The following is a 19,950-nucleotide window of genomic DNA, read 5'->3' as shown; positions in this document are numbered from 1 at the left end:
TCTATGGCCAGCAAAAAAAGGAGCGGTGACAAGGGGCATCCCTGATGGGTTCCCCTTTGTAAGGGAAAGCTCTCTGTGAGTTTACCGTTAATTAGCAATCTGGCCACTGGGAGAGTATAAAGCGTTTAATCCAAGATATGTAGGTCCCTGTTATGCCATAGCGATTCAGGGTCCAAAACAGATATTGCCACGAAATGCTGTCAAACGCTTTCTCCATATCAAGACCCGCGATGACTTCCAGCCCCCCTTTACCCTTACGTTCCTGTATGGCTAAAAGAGCTCTCATAATGTTCATGGAGGTATGCCTCCCCGGGACAAATCCCACTTGGTCTTCATGAACTAAGCAAGAAACCACCCTGTTCATCCATCGAGCCATTATAGCGGCCAGGATTTTAATATCCTGATTTAACAATGAGATGGGACGGTAAGAACCCACCTGGGTTGAGTCTTTACCGGGCTTTGGTATTAACACTATATGGGCCATATTGTTCTGTATAGTTAACCCATTGTTCCCCATCCCATTGAACCAATCTCCCAAGGGGGCCACCACCAGGTCTACCAAAATTTTATAGTACTCCGGGCCGTAGCCATCTGGTCCTGGCGCCCTTAGTCAGCTTTAGAGATTTGATGGCTTGTTTAATCTCCTGCTCCACTATAGGACTGTTGAGAGTACATAATTGGTCAGATGTCAGGGTAGGAAGGTGAACATCTTGAAAAAAAGACTTCACATGCTTCGTGATCAAACTCTCTTGCCCTGTATAAGGCACTATAAAAATTAACAAATTGCTGTGTGATGTTTTTTTCTGTGGTGCATTCCCTACCTGCCGTATCCCTGATAGTGGTAATAAGTTGCCGCTTATGATATGGCCTAACCAATGCTGCCAGTAATTTCCCAGCTTTATTTCCCCACTTAAATAATCTAAATCGTTGAAAGTATATATCCCGCTGCGCTCTCTGATTCAAGATTTCATCTATCTGGTGTCTGACCTCTAATATGCGTGCACAGTCTGGCTTTGTCATAGTACTCAGATGTGTTCTCCTCAAAGTATGGTACTCATTAGACAGTCTCAACAGGTCTGTCTCTCTCTCCTTCTTTTTCCCCGCTATGTAAGCTATTATGTGACCTCTCATCACTGCCTTCGATGCCTCCCAGTACGTACCCGCATCTACATCCACTGTGTGGTTATGCGTGGGGTAGCCAGGAGTCAAAGAACCGGTACAGTTCGTTACCTGCCACCGTCTCTGGCAGCCCGATCATCCGCAGATTGTTCCTGCGGTTCCGGTTTTCTTGATCTTCAATTCTTTCTCGCAGTTCTCCCGTCTCCTTCTGCAATGCGGCGACCAAAGTCACCGTGGCCCTCGCTTCCTCTTCGCCCATCGAGATCCGCTGTTCCATCTCTTGCAGCCTGTGGGAGTGCGCATCAAACTTCTCATGTATTTCCTCTACAGCTGATTGTAGTTTGTTCAATCAGCTAGCCGATACCGAACGGGTAATTTCCTGGACCCACTCCGTCGTCTGCATGAGCGTCGGACTCGGAGGCACGCTCGGGTCTGGATTTTGATCTCACTGTAGCGCCGCCATTTTGTTCAGGGCCTGGGTTCGCGGTGTTTTAGATTTTCGATGTGCCCTTGTGGGCATAACTCAGACGTTTCGCCTTCCCGAATTCAGCCCCGCAGTGGCCGGTGATGTTCTTCTCACCCCCGCACTGCTTTCCCGACTTCAGGGACTTCGGGATCTTTGATATATCAGCAGATTTCGGCTGGTATCAGGGGGAGCTGCACAGGTCTGCGTCTTCCTAGGAAGCAGGCATCACGTGACCCCCACCTTAATTAGTCTTATACGGAAGCCGGGGTGGGATTCTGTCCTCCCTGGCTCCTACCATCTGATCTCATTGATAAATGTGGATTGTAAACTGTTGTCAAGGGTCTTGGCGGATTGGCTGGCGTCCCTGTTGCCTGACTTGGTAGCAGATGATCAGGTCGGTTTTGTGTGGGGGCGCCAGTCAGTGGTCAATGTCTGCAGGCTGATATTGGCCATGTTGGAGGGCTGTGAGACAGAAGTTCCCTATGTAGTAGCGAGCCTGGATGCAGAATGTGCCTTCGATCGTGTGCTGTAGCCCTTTATGTTTGCCACCCTGCATTGGGTGGGCCTCCAATGTTGGTTTTTGCAGGCCATCCAAGCATTATATTCTTGTCCGTGGGCTGCAATATTAGTAAATGGAATTAGGACAGCAGTCTTTGCCATCGGTCTAGGAAGTAGGCAGGGATGTCATTTGTCCCCGCTGTTGTTCCTCCTTTCACTAGAACCTCTTTTGTGTAAGATTGAGGCAAACAATAGCATACAGGGAATGCAAGTCTGGGGCCAGTGTGTCAAAGTCTTAGCATATGCGGATGATCTTCTGCTTATTTTGAGTGAGCCCCAACATTCTCTTGCCCATCTACTTCGGTTGATGGAGTGCTATGGGATAATTTTGGGCTTTAAACTAAACCTGTCGAAATCCCTGGCCCTGCCATTGCCACTGAATACTCAACTTCAATGGAAAGGGCAATTTCCTTTGTAATGGACCTCTCGCCACTTCAAATATTTAGGGGTCACTGTACGAGATGAAAGTCTTCCCATTGCTGACATAAACTAAAACTTGGCTAAAACTCTAGGACGCCTACCCCCTCTCTCTGTTAGGATGGATCGCTTTGATTAATATGATGTTGGTCCCACGTTGGTTATGTTTCAGATGCTACCATTATTCCTGAAAAAGAAAGATGAATGCGTTTTAAACAGAATGATTCAAGGCTTTTTGTGGAGGGGTGGCATCCCAGACTACCACTCTTGATAGTGCAAAAGGTAAAATTATGTATAATCATACCTGATAATTTTCTTTCCATTAATCATAGCTGATCAATCCATAGACTGGTGGGTTGTGTCCATCTACCAGCAGGTGGAGATAGAGAGCAAACTTTTGCCTCCCTATATGTGGTCATGTGCTGCCGGAAACTCCTCAGTATGTCGATATCAAAGCTCCATCCGCAGGACTCAGCACTTAGAGAATTACACCCACGAAGGGACACTCTGCCCAGCTCACCACCGCCGAAACGGGGGAGGGGAATTAACCCAGCTCATCCCCACACAAGTGGGGGAGGGGAATCCGTCCAGCTCATCCCCGCGGAGCGGGGGAGGGACACCACACCCGCCGATGCGGGGGGATCTGGCTTATCCTGCAACCGCAACCGCGGGAGGAGCTGACTGACCCGAACACCGCCGAAGCGGGAGGGGTACAAAACTGCCCTACAGCCGCACGAAGCGGGAGGGAGTGCCGGCAGAATTATAAGTCTCAATCCAGCCCCGTAAAACGGAGGGGAGAGGAATGCAGCAGCTCACTGTAACACAAACTCGTCTTAACTCTTGAAGAATCCAAGTGAAAAAACTTGAACACGAAGTCTTTCTGAAGTAACTGAAGAGTAAACTTGAACCTGAAATGCAACCAGAATAAAACAATACAGATATCTGGGAGGGGCTATGGATTGATCAGCTATGATTAATGGAAAGAAAATTATCAGGTATGATTATACATAATTTTACCTTCCATATCATCAAGCTGATCAATCCATAGACTGGTGGGATGTACCGAAGCAGTACTCACCCAGGGCGGGACATAGAAATCCCTGACCGCAACACTGAAGCTCCAAACCGGGCCTCCGCCCGAGCAGCCACAGTCAAGCGGTAATGCTTGGAGAATGTATGGGCCGAAGCCCAAGTTGCCGCCTTGCATATCTCTTCCAAGGAGACGGAACCGGCCTCTGCCATCGAGGCCGCCTGAGCTCTTGTGGAGTGAGCCTTCAGCTGGATAGGCGGCACCTTCCCTGCGGCCACATAAGCCGCTGCAATGGCTTCCTTGACCCATCTTGCCACTGTAGGCTTAGCAGCCTGCAGACCCCTACGAGGACCTGCAAACAGGACAAACAGATGATCCGATTTCCGGAAATCATTGGTCACTTCCAAGTATCTGATGATGACTCGTCTCACATCCAGATATTTAAGAGCAGAGTACTCCTCTGGGTAGTCCTCCCTACGAAAGGAAGGGAGACAGAGCTGCTGATTCACATGGAAGCGAGAAACAATCTTGGGCAGAAAGGAAGGCACTGTGCGAATAGTCACTCCTGCCTCAGTGAACTGCAGAAAAGGCTCTCGACATGAGAGCGCCTGGAGCTCGGAAACTCTTCTGGCTGAAGTGATAGCCACCAAAAAGACTGCTTTCAACGTCAGGTCTTTCAGAGATGCCCTCGACAAGGGTTCAAACGGCGGCTTCTGCAATGCTCTTAGCACCAGGTTGAGATTCCACGCAGGCACCACTGAGTGCAGAGGAGGGCGCAGGTGATTAACTCCCTTGAGAAAGCGCACCACATCTGGCTGGGAAGCCAGGGAAGCACCCTTCAGGCGGCCCCTGAAGCAAGCCAGAGCCGCTACCTGGACCTTAAGGGAACTGAGCGACAGGCCTTTGTCCAGACCTTCTTGCAGGAACGCCAACACTGAAGAAATTGGAGCAGTGAAGGGAGAAAGTGAGCCTGCTTCACACCACGCTGCAAAGATACGCCAAACCCTGGCGTAAGCAGTAGAAGTAGAGCGTTTCCTCGCTCTCAGCATAGTGGCGATGACCTTGTCTGAGAAGCCCTTCTTCCTCAGACGCTGCCGCTCAATAGCCAGGCCGTAAGACCAAAGGGGGAGGGATCCTCCATCACCACGGGACCCTGATGTAACAGGCCCTGCTCCACTGGCAGCCGCAGAGGATCGTCGATTGAGAGCCTGATCAAGTCCGCATACCAGGGACGTCTGGGCCAATCCGGACCCACCAGGATTATCCTGCCGGGATGTCTTGCCACCCGGTCTAGGACCCTGCCCAACATGGGCCAGGGTGGGAACACATAGAGAAGCTCTTGTGTCGGCCATTGTTGGAGAAGAGCATCTACTCCCAGGGATCGAGGGTCCCGTCCTCTGCTGAAGAAGCGCGGCACTTGGCAATTGGCCGATGACGCCATCAGATCTAGGCTCGGCTGGCCCCAGCGCTTCGTGATGTCCAAGAACGCCTGAGCAGATAGCTGCCACTCTCCGGGCTCCAAGGTATGGCGACTGAGAAAGTCCGCCTTGACATTCATGACTCCGGCAATGTGGGCCGCTGACAGCTGTTCCAGGTTCGCTTCCGCCCACTGGCATAGACTCATAGCCTCCTTGGCTAGAGGGGCGCTCTTGGTACCTCCCTGGCGGTTGACATAGGCCACAGCCGTGGCATTGTCCGACAGTACCCGTACAGGCTTCAGCACCAGTACCGGGATGAACTCCAAAAGCGCCAACCGAATGGCTCTGAGTTCCAGGAGGTTGATAGACCACTTCGCCTCTGCAGGAGACCAGAGCCCCTGCGCTGTCCTTCCCAAGCAGTGGGCTCCCCAGCCCGACAATGAGGCGTCCGTCGTGACGACAATCCACTCTGGGGTCACCAGAGGCATTCCTGCAGACAACTTGTCTGCCTGCATCCACCAGCTCAGCGCCTTGCGCACTGCTGGATCCAAGGGAAGACGCACCGCATAATCCTCCGACATCGGAGTCCAGCGCTGCAGCAGAGAGTGTTGTAGTGGTCTCATATGAGCCCTGGCCCAGGGCACTACTTCCATCGTGGCCGTCATAGAGCCCAACAGCTGCACATAGTCCCAAGCCCGAAGAGGAGAGGCTACCAGGAACTGGTCCACTTGAGCCTGAAGTTTGACAATCCGATTGTCTGGCAGGAACACTCTGCCCACTTGGGTGTCGAATCGAACTCCCAGATACTCCAGGGACTGAGTCGGGCGCAGCTGGCTCTTCTCCCAGTTGATGATCCATCCCAGGGAGCTCAAAAGAGCAACTACCCGGTCCACAGCTTTGCCGCACTCTGCATAAGAGGGGGCTCGGATCAACCAGTCGTCCAGATAAGGATGGACTTGTACTCCTTCCTTTCGCAGGAAGGCCGCTATGACCACCATTACTTTGGAAAAGGTCCGCGGAGCAGTAGCCAACCCGAACGGGAGGGCTCTGAACTGGAAGTGTCGGCCCAGGACTGCAAAACGCAGAAAGCGTTGATGAGGAGGCCAGATGGGAATATGCAGGTACGCTTCCTTGATGTCCAAGGAAGCCAGGTACTCCCCTGCCTTCACTGCCGCTATAACAGAGCGGAGAGTCTCCATGCGAAAGTGCCGCACTTTCAAGGCCCGATTGACCCCTTTGAGGTCGAGGATAGGCCGGACAGAACCTCCTTTCTTTGGTACCACAAAGTAAATGGAGTAACGCCCCTTGCCAAGCTGACTTTCTGGCACCGGAACGACCGCACCCAGGCGGATCAGATTGTCCAAAGTCTGCTGCACTGCCACAGCTTTGACCGGAGACTTGCAGGGAGAGAGTACAAACCCGTCTCTTAAGGGTCGGCAGAACTCTAGCTTGTAGCCGTCTCTGATGACTTCCAGCACCCAAGCGTCTGAAGTTATTGTGGTCCACTCGCCCAGAAACGAGGACAGCCGTCCTCCAATCTGCACTGGGGCGTGGACCAAGACCCCGTCATTGGGTACGAGACCCTGGGGGAGGACCGGAGGGAGCACCTCCGGGACGGCGGTCTCTGCGAAAGGAACGCTGCTTGGGGGAGAAATGCCTCTTAAAGGAAGAGGGGGCAGAAGAACCCGACCTGCCCGGGCGGTACCGACGGGCTTCCTGAAACCGTCCTCTGGAGGTACCGGGACGAGCACTAGCCCGAGCCCTGACCTCTGGTAACTTCTTGCCCTTAGATGTGCCGAGATCGGTCACGATTTTGTCCAGCTCGACCCCAAAGAGCAGCTTGCCTTTAAAAGGCAACCTAGCCAGGCGGGATTTAGAGGCGTGGTCAGCAGACCAATGTTTCAGCCAAAGCCACCGCCGCGCAGAGACTGTCTGAGCCATGCCTTTAGCTGAGGCTCTCAAGACATCATACAGCAAGTCTGCCACATAGGCTAAGCCCGATTCCAGGGCTGGCCAATCATCCCTCAAGGAATGATCCGAGGGGGAAGCCCGCTGCACCATAGTCAGGCACGCCCTGGCCACATAGGAGCCGCAAACTGAGGCCTGCAAACTTAAAGCAGCCGCCTCAAAGGACGACCTTAAGGCCGCCTCCAATCTCCTGTCTTGGGCGTCCTTTAGGGCCGTGCCACCTTCCACCGGCAATGCCGTTTTCTTAGTCACCGCAGTGATTAAAGAATCCACGGTAGGCCACAGATAGGCCTCACGTTCACTCACAGCCAAAGGATAGAGGCGGGACATAGCCCTAGCCACTTTAAGGCTCGCTTCTGGGACATCCCATTGAGCCGAAATTAAGGTGTGCATGGCATCATGCACGTGGAAGGTTCTAGGCGGGCGCTTCGTCCCCAGCATAATGGCAGAGCCAACAGGGGCTGAGGGAGAGACGTCCTCCGGAGAGGAAATCTTCAAAGTGTCCATGGCCTGTAACAACAGGTTGGGCAAATCCTCTGGGCGAAAAAGCCGCGCTGCAGAGGGGTCATCCGCTCCATCCGAGCGGGGATCCGTCTCCTCCAAGGAATCCGCAAAGGACCGTTGGGAGACCTCAGACACGCTGCCCTCATCTACATCGGAGGAGACAAATTCCTCCAAGGCCTGGGAATCAACTCGAGGGCGTTTACCTCTGGGAACCTCAACCTCTTTACCAGACGAGGGAGCGGGGGCAGCGTTGTGCAAGAGGAAGGCCTGATGCAGCAGCAAAACAAACTCGGGGGAGAAACCCCCCAGACTGTGCACTTCCGCAGCCTGGGCAACAGCCCTAGGCGCACTCTCAACCGGCGCTCGCAACAGCGGGGGAGAGGCCTGCTGCGCATCCAAAATGGCGTCCGGCGCGAAACTCCGCGAAGGAGCCGCGCGGGAAGAACGGCTCTTAACTTTAGCCGCTTCTGTGCCGTCGCCCAAATTAAGGGCGTTCATGGCATTAATGTCTCCAACCTCAAGGGCGGCCCAAGAAGAAGCCGTCCGAGCCGCGTGGCCGGCCAAAATGGCGGAGGCGAGGAGCGGGGGATGGGCGTTTATGGCGGGAAAAACCGCCACGCCGGAGGAAGGACCGGGACATTCATCGGTCACGAAACTGCCACCCAACAAGGGCGAATCAGGCTTTAAGACCCCCGCATCCCCTCTAGAAGCGCTCAAGCGACCCGGGGAGCGACCCTTTGCGCCCTCGCCCTCCGACGCCATGTGCCACGAGGAGAAGAATCGGGGAACCCCCGCCCGCTATAAAAAGGTAAAATTACCTGCTGTCCGCTCCGAGTTGTAACGACCTGGTGTCCCAGTGAGTAGCTGCAATAGACGCTTAAATAAACGTCGAAATAAACGCCTTTAAAGACGTTTAAAATTTTTTTTTTTTTTTTTTTTTTTTTTTTTAACGGAGCCAGCGGGAGGGGGGAGAAAAGGAGGGACCTGGCACCACCAGGTTTGCACTTGCTCAAAAGAGCCCTCAACCCCAGGCACTCAACAAAACCTAAAAATTAGGCTTGGAGGCCTAGCCAGAGCTGCTGCTGCTGTGTGTGACCACCACCTGCTGAGATAGAGAACATACTGGGGAGTTTCCGGCAGCACATGACCACATATAGGGAGGCAAAAGTTTGCTCTCTATCTCCACCTGCTGGTAGATGGACACAACCCACCAGTCTATGGATTGATCAGCTTGATGATATGGAAGCCTATATTGCATGGAGGTTTGGGACTTTTGAACATGCGATATCTGACAGTAGCATGTTCCATGAGACATATACGAGATTGGCTAACCAATACACGTACGTTCTCTGCTATGGGTATGGAGTCAGAGTTGTCCTCTACAGCACATATTAGTTGGTTGTTACATACGATTCCAGGCAAAACAGATTCTGTGTTATGTCATAACCCCCTCTTTCTTTCAGCAAGAGCAGCTTGGAGAATGTCATAACCCCCTCTTTCTTTCAGCAAGAGCAGCTTGGAGATGGCTATGCAGATGCCACAAGTTTTCAGCAGTGGCTACACCCCATATAGCTTCGTTCCAAAACCTGGATTTACCAGTAGGGACGACCTCTCCTGCGTTTCGGCGCTGGAGGAGACTGGGGATTCTCTACCTGTCTCAACTTTTGAATGATGGAAAATTGAAAACTTTCACAGAACTACAACGGGTTTACACATTGCCGCCCTCAGACCTTTTTGCCTACACACAATTACAACATTATGCTGCATCATTGCACAGGATAAATCTCTGTGAGGATGTACAAGATACCTTAAACATAGCACTTACACTGGGGTCCTGCAATGTAGTACCCCTGAGATTCTATCACAGATATCTGTTAAATTCTACAGAAGACTTAGATTATAAGACACCTGCGAGAAAGTGGGCAGAGGAACTATCAGTGGATCTGACAGAAGAACAATTAAGAGCACATGTTTTGAAAATAATGTGCAGTACCCCATTTGTGCGGTACAGGGAATTACAGTACAAATTCGCATTGCACATGTATATCTCTCCAGCCCAAGCATATAGAGCAACATTTGAATCTTACAGAGCATGCCCTAAATGTAAGAAAGATGCAGCTACACTTACTCATATGTTCTGGACCTGCCATCAGATTCTACAATTCTAGCTGCAGCTATTGAAAGAACTATACTGTTATGAAGGCTGCAGAGTGGAAGCGCAACCTTTGCTTCTGTGTGACATCTACAAATACTCTAAGCCGGCACAACCGAGATTTAAACGTTTCTTTCAAAGAGCTATCTTAATAGGGAAAAGAGTGATTTTGCTGTGCTGGTGTGAATCCTTTGCCCCGACAGTGAGTATGTGGCGCACACACTTGATAGACCTGTTAAAGCTGGAGCGCTGTGGAATTCAGGACATATCCTCTATAAAGGGGGTCCAATTTAAACAGACTTGAGAACACTTTTGGGACACATTGCAACCTGCAGCACGTAGCAGACTTTTGAATCAATAGAATTACATTCTTCTCATAGTGTCCCACCTACCGTTTGGTTTTAACATGTAAGGAGTTTAAGAGGTGGGGGAAGGGGATGGGTGGGGGGTATACATGTTGAAAATGGTTTACTATTCATGTTTGAAATGTTTTTTGGTGACAATAATAAAAATGATTTCAACATAAAATTTCCTTGTAAATGCCTGGTAATATATGAAAGGAAATCATATATTTTTCTGGAACCTAATCATCTGGAACTGCTTCTCTGTGTTCTAAAGTAACCAACATTGAGTAAATTGTACTGTTAAGCTGGTTATGTTTGTTTTGGGATACTGATATATATTTCCAAGCCTGCACTGTTGTATGTTTGTTGGATTTCCTTAGTGACTTCAGTGGATCCATAGTGTGGACTTAATGCAGATATTGTTTGCTTGATGATTATTAATTATATTGCTTGGCACATTTTTTCTTTTATTTATTGTGGATGTTAATTATATAAATCTAATAAATAATTTAAAAAAACACAAAGATGAAAGTCAGAGGGGCTCAAAGGACCCCCCCCCCCCCCAACCAATGGCTTCAACACTAAGGGAAGGTCCCATTGGAGGAGAACCAGATGAAGTGGAGGACAAAACTGCTTAACTCCCCACAAAAAAAATAGACAACAGGGCTCTATTGGAACAAGAGTGGGTGCATCTGAGCTCATGCCAACAGAACCACCTGCAGCATGCCCTTCACCAATCCAGAAGCCGGAGGTAGTCCTAAACTCTGGAAGCTGTGAGGGTGCAAAATACTCTCTTCTGTGCCTGGAGTTTGGTGACTCTTTCTATAGTCAGATATACCTGGCCCTGGTAAGTAAGGAAGCTCATCACCAGGTATTCCAAATCCTGAAAAAGTTTGATGTGGCTCTTCACATAATTGATTACCCAACTGGGCGCCCCAAGAACTGGTCTAACTGGGATGTCACCATTCACGAGTCCTCTGTCAAATTGGCTTCAATCAGCCAGTCATCGAACTAATGGTACATTCTTACTCTTTCCCTGTGCAGGGAGGTGGCAACTACTACCATGACTTTAGAAAAGGTTTGGGGCACTATAGCCAAATCAAATAGCAGGGCCCAGAACCAAAAATGCCTGCCTGCATGCAAAAGAACCATAGAAACTGTCCGTGCTCCAGGTGAATGAGGATGTGAAAATAAGTTTGGCCAAGTTCAAGGAGGAGAGGGATCTCACCTGGCTGACTGATGCAATCACTAGCTGAACAGACTCCATGTGCAAATGAGGAATAAGCAAGACACATTAACTCCCTTGAGGTCCAGGATTAGCTGAAAGGGTCCTCCTTATTGGGAATCATGAAGTAAATATAGTAGCCACATCTCTGCTCTGCTAGAGGAACCTCCACTACTGCCCCTAGCTAGATGAGGCAAGCCAAGATCTTCTGTACTGCTTGGTGTTTGAGAGGAGACCCATAAGAGGAGACCATAAAGATGTCTGAAACAGAGGACACAAATTCCAAGGTGTTACCATCACAAACCACCTCCGGAACCCACTGGTTGGTGGTGATGAGGGTACATTCCTGGACAAAAGGCTGAGATGAACTTCCACTTGCATGATGTAGGAGGGATCTCCTGACCCTCACTGAGTGAGTTTCTAAGGTGCATGGCAGGAACCAGAGGTTCCTCCACCTTCTTATGCACAAACAAAATTCCTGGCCTTTCTGACTTTTTGGGCCAGGACCTCCTGACACTGATTTCCTCAAGTGGTAACAGCCCAATTACTTGGACAATTCTGACTTTCAGAAGTCCTGGAATACCTCTGAGACTTATCCTACAACAGTTGTTGGGGCATCAACCTCAAGGCTCTTGCCAAACAGCAATCATCCCCTAAAGGGCAACTGGCTGAGGCAGTCCTTAGCACCACATCCACTGCCCTGTTCCTAAACCAAAGTCGGCAGCAGGCCCCCACAGCTGAAGTGACTGAGTGGGAACATATACAAATCAAGTTGTAGAGTAAGTCAGTCAAGTATGCCGCTTCAAACTAAAACTGAGCTATTTCCAGGGAGGGTGAGAACTGCTGTACCCACTGCAGCACTACCCATGCCACATAACCCTGCAGATAGCCATCTGCACCTCAACAGCCACAGAGCTGAAACGCTGTTTGATAAGCAGCTCTAGCTTCTGGTCATGGGGGTCCCTGAGGGCAGTACTGCCGTTCACTTGGTCCTCTTTGTCTTCTTTGTCACCACCGTTACCAGTTAGTCCACTTTAGAGAGAGGAAAAAGCCATTTGATGTCCTCCCAGGGAGTGGGTAAAGGTGGTCCATCAGCCTGGATCCAAGAAGGACTGAACCAGAGGACTCCCATTCTTTCAGGACAATTTCCAATAAGGCCCAATAGACAGCGAAGCTCCTATCAGGTTTCTTGTAATCTGTAAGAATGGGATATCCTCCCCTAGTTTCCACTGAGCATGTCATGGGCAGATAAAGAGTTCCGATATCTGGTCTATGAACATGGAAAGCTCCATCCACTTGAAAAGCCAGACCACAGAAGACTCCCTATTGTCCCCCAGAGAGAGCTCCCTGGACTCCAAGGAGTCTGTCTGTGCAAACAGCACTGGGTCTAGTGGGTAGTGGGTACTCTTCCCCAGGGCTGCCGAGAAGGGTGGGGGGCAGGGGAGACAAAATTCCCTGGGCCCAGCCTCCAACGGGGGGCCCGGGCAGCTTCTTCTTGCTGCCTGCTTCCGGGTCTGTCCTCTCCTGCTCCTGCATGCCGCCAAGGACCTGGATGATTGTATAAGCATGATATCACATTAATGTAATCATCCAAATCCTGACTCCCAGGATGGACAGAAGCAGGAGAGGACAGACCATGGGGGAGCAGGCACACAGGAAGTGGCTTGCCCGCACCAAGCCTGGGCCCCCCCTTGGATGCAAAGACAGAAAGGTAAGAGGGCGGATGGGCAGAAGCGGTGGTGCAAGTGGGGGGGGGGGGGGCGTGAGCCTCCACTGTCCACACAGGCATACTTATGAGGGAAGGGATAGCAAGATACCTGGAGGCCAAGAGGGGGGAAAACAGCAAGTCTGCTCCCCCCCACCCCAAGAAAGTGTTCTGCCATGTTGGGCTTCCAAGCTCCTCCAAAATAGTCACTACTAAAATGGACCTCAATTTCCAGTCTGGGACCACAACAGTCTCAGGGAGACCCTCTCTAGTGAATTCTGAATGTGGGGAGCCCCGCAAGATTAGTTCCTCTGCACCCCCCTCCAAAACTAGTGAATGCTGAGCCTTCATGGAAGCCATGCAACTGGGATCCAATATGACCACCGTTCCCAGGAAAAACTGAATGCCCACAGTATTTGGCCTGGAATCTAGAGGCTGCTTCCCAACTATTGTGTTTCTCAGAGGCTGCTTCAGGGAACTACCGGAGCAATGTGCAGTCATCGGTGAAGGCCCCGCCCCACGGGGCAAGCTGAGCTGGAAGCCACAGGAACCTGATGGCCACCTCTAGAACCACAGTGCTGAGGCTTGCAAGCTCACTCACCTCACCGCAGCACTGCCTAAAAGCAGGATATCCTCTGGTGAGCTGGGCTGTCTGCAGGCCCAGCTGTGTCCTCCCCTGGAGCCAAAAAAAAAAAGGGCTGGTTGTCTTAATTTCCTTTTATTTTTTCTTTTTGTTTAATATTATGCAGCAGCTAGCGCTTGTTTTTTTCTTTTTTTCCTCTTATGAAGCTCCATCAGGATGGGGGGGGGGCAGATATGAAGGAGGGGACAGAAAAAAGGTCTGACCCCCCCAGGGGACATAATGCATGGGCCTGCAGCAAAACACATGGCTTAAATCACCCCAAACTCAACCAGGAAATGGCACATGGGTCAAGTCTTGGGAGAAAAACACAACCAAATGACTCAACTAGCAAGCCACTGGCCATAGCCTAGCGCTGTGGGATTCAGACCGGCAGAGCAAAACGAAAAAACAACTGCACCAGTCCAAACTTCATCAACTGCTGGAGGAAGAGAAATACTGACAAGCTCCAAGATACTGGTGATATCATTGAAACTAGTCTGTTCTTTCTCTACCTTCACCTGCTACTCAGAGGACATAGAAACAGAGAAAATGATGGTAGATAAAGGCCATATGGCTTATCCAGTCTGCTGTAACCCACTTGTGTGGACTGCCCTGTCTGTATGAGAAGCCAAATTTAAATTGACATAACGTGAAAGTTTACTCCTATGAACAAAAGTGCACAGTAGAAAAAAACAGAACAAAATGTTAGAAATTTGTGTTTTGCACCATTTTTCCTGAAAAGCACACTGTGATGAAGTCACTTTACAAAAAAACCTTTTACAGTGAGGGGTAAGGCTTGAAAGCTCTAGAAAGGAGTACAGAAAAAAGGAAGACGAGAAGGGTAGAAAGGACAATGATAAATTGTTCAGTTGTAGCTCTCCTTTCTTTGTTAATGAACAGGAAAGATTTTATAAAGATATTGTTAAGGAAGTGAAGTGATTGTAAGTGTTTTATAATAAATATATAATCATTATTGTTATATTATTATCAGCTGTTTCTATTTCCTTCTCCCCATGGTACCATGCTAGTAATTCCTTCAGCAGCAATTCTCACATTTGTCGCACTTCTTCAGTAGTCATTTACTGTTGACTGCCACCTCCTGGTGAAATGTGTGCTTGCGGTGAACTTTATTAATCCCACTTTAGAGGGGGCTTTTTTATTGTCATAAAACGAGACTCCCTTCTCAATGGGCTCAGTTTATTGCATGATAATTGAACACAGGAGTTTAACAATTTAATTTTACATCTAGCCATTTATTTTATGGGCCAGATTATTAACTCCTCCTCATGGGAATTTCTGGATTTTACTTGTATATTCTCTGTGTGTGTGTGTGTGTATATATATATATATATATATATATATATATATATATATATATATGTTCTCTGCAAAGCAGGATTCACATCAAAACCTTATGAAATTTAAAGAAAGTGTCTTCTTTGGGGAAGGGAGTAGTAGACTATTTATCTCTGCCGCAGAAGATATGCTTTGGGACCCTGTGCCAGCACAGCTAAAAATGAGCATTAAATACCCCTGCTAGAGGTCATAAATACCACTAAAACCCTTCTGACTAGAGGAATTTTACCCCCAATTGTTTTTATGTTCTAATATCTTTATTATAACACTTTTATATTCCGTATACTGCTTTGGATCCAGAAATACAATATATAAATTTTCAAAGAAATAAATGCTTATAACTAAAGCTTAGCATAACAAAGTACCAAGTCTACACGCTGCTACTTTGTAATTTAATTTATGCCTTTATACTGTACATACAGCTAGAATATTGTTTTTAAGTTAAAGATAAACCAGACAAACCCTGCACGCAAAGACTGTAAAAGAATGATGGACAATGGAAAAAAGACCCAATAAAAATGAAAGACAGAAAATCATAGAAGGTCTTTTTTAAATAATAAAAAGGAGTTGCACTGCAGGGCCCCAGAAAGCTTGTGAAAAATTAAACGCGACAGATTCAAACTGTCCTATTTCCACTTCAAACAAGAAGAGGCACCAAGCCTTTCCCAACTCATCTTCAAACGCCCTAGTGCCCTAGAAAGTTTCTGTTAAACAACAACAAAAAAAATCTGATCTCTTGTTCCCCCAAGCACTGTACCCATTCCTACAGCCGCTGTCTCTCCCTCTTTTAATTATACCCATGTGAGTCTATTAATGAACTGGTAAATTATTTACAGAGCTGCTAGTACATATGCACAGTCTGCAAGGACTTGCAGGAAAGGAGCAGAAATCCCTATGGATCTCCCACACTCTTTGCTGTACTGAGCTGTTTAAAACAAGCTCTAGCATTTGGCTTACTTCCTCAAAAAAGAAAGATTTACTTACCTTTTAAACTCTGCAGCTCAAGTTGCAAGAGAAGCCAACATAAAATTCTTAACAGTGCTTTAGATAAGGAGATTATCAATTCACTGCCCAAGGAGTCCTTTTACTAAGCTGCGGTAAAAAGTGGCCTGTGCTAGTTTTGGTGTGTGGAATTGCCATACGCTAGACCACTTTCTACCATGGTGGGATAAAGGTTTTTTTTTTAATGGAGCATTAAATGGCCATGCGCTAATATTAAAATTAACGTGGCCATTTAATTTCAGAGCCCTTACTGCCACTTATTAGTAGGTGGTAAGGGCTCATGCACTAACCCTGTGGTAACTGAGCAGCATGTGGCAATGTGGTGGCGCTGCTTATTATTGCTGAGAATACCCCCCGTATTAGAAAGTAGAAAATTATTTTCTATCGTGGAAAACGCCTCTTCATAAAAGGGCCCCCAAATAACCTGCATTTTCCCAAGCAAACTGTTATTCTAATGCTCTAGAAGCAAGGCATAAAATCTTCCAGTTAATCTGGATCCACTAAAAAAAAGGAAAAAAGAAAAAGTGGAGCAGTATTTGGGCCCCAGTAAATCAGTGTTTTTTAACCGCTGACTGACATGGCCTGAAATAGACCTAATCTGGCTACTGAAACTGAATATCCGGGTTTCTGAAGGCCAGCCAAAATTCAGTGCCAGTCCCCAGACATAGTAAGAACTGCCATATATAGGGGCTTGCTTGCCCTGTTAGTTATCTGAGCATCAGCACTGAATATTGGCAGTGCCCAGATAACTTCCGGGTCTGCCTCAACTCTGCCCCTGGATCATCACAGGGGTCACAACCAAAGTCAGAAACACTCTCCAGATTTCTCCTGCTCCATTAAATCATTCTGAAAATTAACCCCCATCTTTTCTACTTGGGCTAGATTTTAGGATTGAGTAATAAGGTGCTTTTTGCTTGCACCAAATGTTTTTATCTTTAAAATGATTTTCTTTGTGATTAAAGCAGTATTTATTCTATTTCACAACTAGACAGTTATGTCATTTCTGTAGGTTTTGTTTTATAAAATTTCATACAGGGGCATAATCGAACACGAATGCCCATCTCCATGGGCGTCTATCTCCGAGAACGGGTATGTGAAGGGGTGGGGCACACCGTATTTTCGAAAAAAATGGGCGTCCATCTTTTTTCCGATAATACGGTTTGTGCCAGCCAAATGCAGCGGATTTGTGCGGATTTGAGCTGGGTGGTATCGTTTTTTGGCGATAATGGAAACCGAAGGTGCCCAGCTCAAAAACGAACAAATCCAAGGCATTGGGTCGTGGGAGGGGCCAGGATTCATAGTGCACTGGGCTCCCTCACATGCCAGGACACCAACCGGGCACCCTAGGGGGCACTTGTAACAATTAAAAAAAATGTTAACTACCTCTGAAGTCCATAGCACCCTTCCCTTGGGTGCTGAGCCCCCCAAATCCCACTCCCCACAACTCTACACCATTACCATAGCACTTATGGCTGAAGGGGGGCACCTAGATGTGGGTACAGTGGGTTTTGGGGGGCAGTTTGGAGGGCTCCCATTTACCACCACAAGTGAAACAGGTAGGGGGGATGGGCCTGGGTCCACCTGGCTGAAGTCCACTGCACCCACTAACAACTGCTCCAGGGACCTGCATACTGCTGTGATGGAGCTGGGTATGACATTTGAGGCTGGCATACAGGCTGGAAAAATAAGTTTTTAAAGTTGTTTTTTTTGGGTGGGAGGGGGTTAGTGACCACTGGGGGAGTCAGGGGTGGTCATCCCCGATTCCCTCCGGTGGTCATCTGGTCATTTAGGGCACTTTTTGGGACTTGTTCATGAAAAAAAAGGTCCAAATAAAGTGACCCAAATTCGCCCTAAAAACGCCTTAAACACGCCCCAGTCCCGCCTTCACCACGCCTCCGACACGCCCCCGTCTACTTTGGCCATTTCTGCGACAGATTGCAGTTGAAGATGCCCAAAATCAGCTTTCGATTATACCGATTTGGGTGCCCATGGGAGAAAGACGCCCATCTCCCGATCTGGGTCGAAATATGGGCGTCTTTCTCTTTCGAAAATAAGGCGGATAGTCACTTAAAAAAAACCTTTTTCTTAGGAAACATGGAAAGTGTAGTTTTGTTGCTGAGAATCTTCCAGTGATACCTAAGTGTTGGATGGTGAGCCCAGTACTGTGACTTTGCCTGACTGCTCATTTTTTGAACACCAAAGGCAATATATCAAGCAAATAAATCTAACCCTCGTATCAGAGTTCAGGCAATTTGCATTTTTATTCAGCACAAAGACATCTCAGAACAAGGAGAACTCAAACAGATGTATGTTTTTTCCCTCAGAAAATAAATTAGCCATAGCCATATTCCAAAATAATGCTGATAGAACGGACACTATAAAAGGAGTTTACCACATATAGCAGAGATCTTCACTGTTTTTCAAGTGGGGTCCAGTGAGTCAAAAGAAAAAAAAACCTTCAATGCGAGAGCCAAAACCAGCAGCACCCTGTCAACCTCCACCAGCCTGTCTCCACTCCATCACCTTCAAGCTGACTCTCCTCCCCCCACCCCCTCCAGTATTTAATCTCCCTCTATACTTTCTCTGGAGGCTTATTTGAGGTGCCACCTTTTGAACAGCTATTCTGTGTTCTTCTGGTACCATATAACTTGCAATACGTTTGAACTGCATGGTGCTTTCTCAGTATTGATTTTGGGCAGTAAGCTACATGACACAGATATTAATCAGAATAACTGTTATGGAGGTATGTCAGCAGCACATATGAAGAAAAAGTAGGGGGGTAGGGGGAAAGAATCAGGGAGTAATATTTAGAGTCGATAGGGGCCACTGCTGGACTCTGGCCTTGCAATGAAGAACATTGACATAGAAATACTAATATCTTCTTAAGTGGGTCTTTTACAAAGGTGCGCTAGCGGTTTTAGTGCATGCAAAATGCTAGAGACGTCCATATGAGCATCTGTAATGTTTAGCACACACTAAAAACACTAGCGTGCCTTTGTAAAAGGACTCCTAAGTAAAATAGCACATTTAAGAATTAAAGAGAGGAAAGTAATGTTTTAAGTGTTTCAGTTGAAAATGGATTCATATTTATTCCCTAATATGTACCCAGGACTTACCAGTTACTAAGCACCTAGGAATGGAACAGAAGGAAAGGCTGCAAGGGGCATTAGCAGAGCCATATATTAGGGCTCTTAGTACTAGAATAGCAGGATGCGTAGCAGAGCAAAATTGAGATGTATTGGCACAGCCATGGGTGAGGGGGCTGGGGACTCACCATTGGAATAGCAAGGGGTGTTGCAGAATAAGACTGAGGTGCGCTGGTGCAATACTGCAACAGCTGACCTGGAAGCAAGGGCTATTACAAGAACAGCAGGAGTAGATCAGAAATTAGGTACACTAACAGTGCTGCAGAATTTTGTCATTAATTAAGGATTTTATTCCACCTGTCTCGTCTCCTGCCCTACCTTGCTGCTCATTCTCAATGTAAGGTCTGATGAGCTCTCCAAGCTTTGTCTTGTCTGCAACAGCTTCCTTTAGTTTTTGTCCACAACCAACTAAGAACACAGAAGAAGATAAGGACACACATCACTCAAAAAGGCAAAGAGAAAAATAATTCTATTTGACATTTTCTTGAAGAAACATAAAAACAAGGAAAAACCAGTGAGATTCCTGCACTGAATTGTGCAGCTCGGCAAGTGACATGGTCTGGGTTGTCTTCTGCCATCCAGAGTTTACTTTTTACACATTTCTCCTCATTTGTGGTTTTGGCTTCTGTTCAGACATGGTCTTAGTCAGACTCCCTGTTCAATCCCACATTGTTAGGGTATTCTTTTATTAATTTGTGATCTATTCATTAAGCTGTATTATTGTAACAGTGCACAATAAAGAGCAATTAATTTATGTTAAAAGCTTGTAATACACATTAATTGCGTTTAATATGTTATTCTGCTCAATGCATACAAAAATGAGATGCATCATATGCAAATGCAAGCAAAGCAGCTCATTATTATACAACATGGATAACACAGCTTGTATTGAACTTTGCAGAGGTGTTAACCTTGCTG

At 47.7% G+C, this 19,950-nt stretch overlaps 1 protein-coding gene across 2 annotated transcripts in view; it reads right to left on the bottom strand.

The window, feature by feature from the left end:
- AK8 (adenylate kinase 8) overlaps nucleotides 1–19,950 on the bottom strand; it is a 227,638-nt gene that overhangs the window by 107,542 nt on the left and 100,146 nt on the right. For both annotated transcript variants that reach the window (XM_030206335.1, XM_030206336.1), the window contains one exon: nucleotides 19,351–19,440. In XM_030206335.1, the coding sequence (XP_030062195.1) occupies nucleotides 19,351–19,440 (90 nt within the window). The remainder of the gene's footprint in view (nucleotides 1–19,350; nucleotides 19,441–19,950) is intronic.

The sequence above is a fragment of the Microcaecilia unicolor genome, chromosome 6 (genome assembly GCF_901765095.1).
Source record: "Microcaecilia unicolor chromosome 6, aMicUni1.1, whole genome shotgun sequence".
Lineage (NCBI taxonomy): Eukaryota > Metazoa > Chordata > Amphibia > Gymnophiona > Siphonopidae > Microcaecilia > Microcaecilia unicolor.
This window is presented reverse-complemented; position numbering and strand designations above follow the sequence as displayed.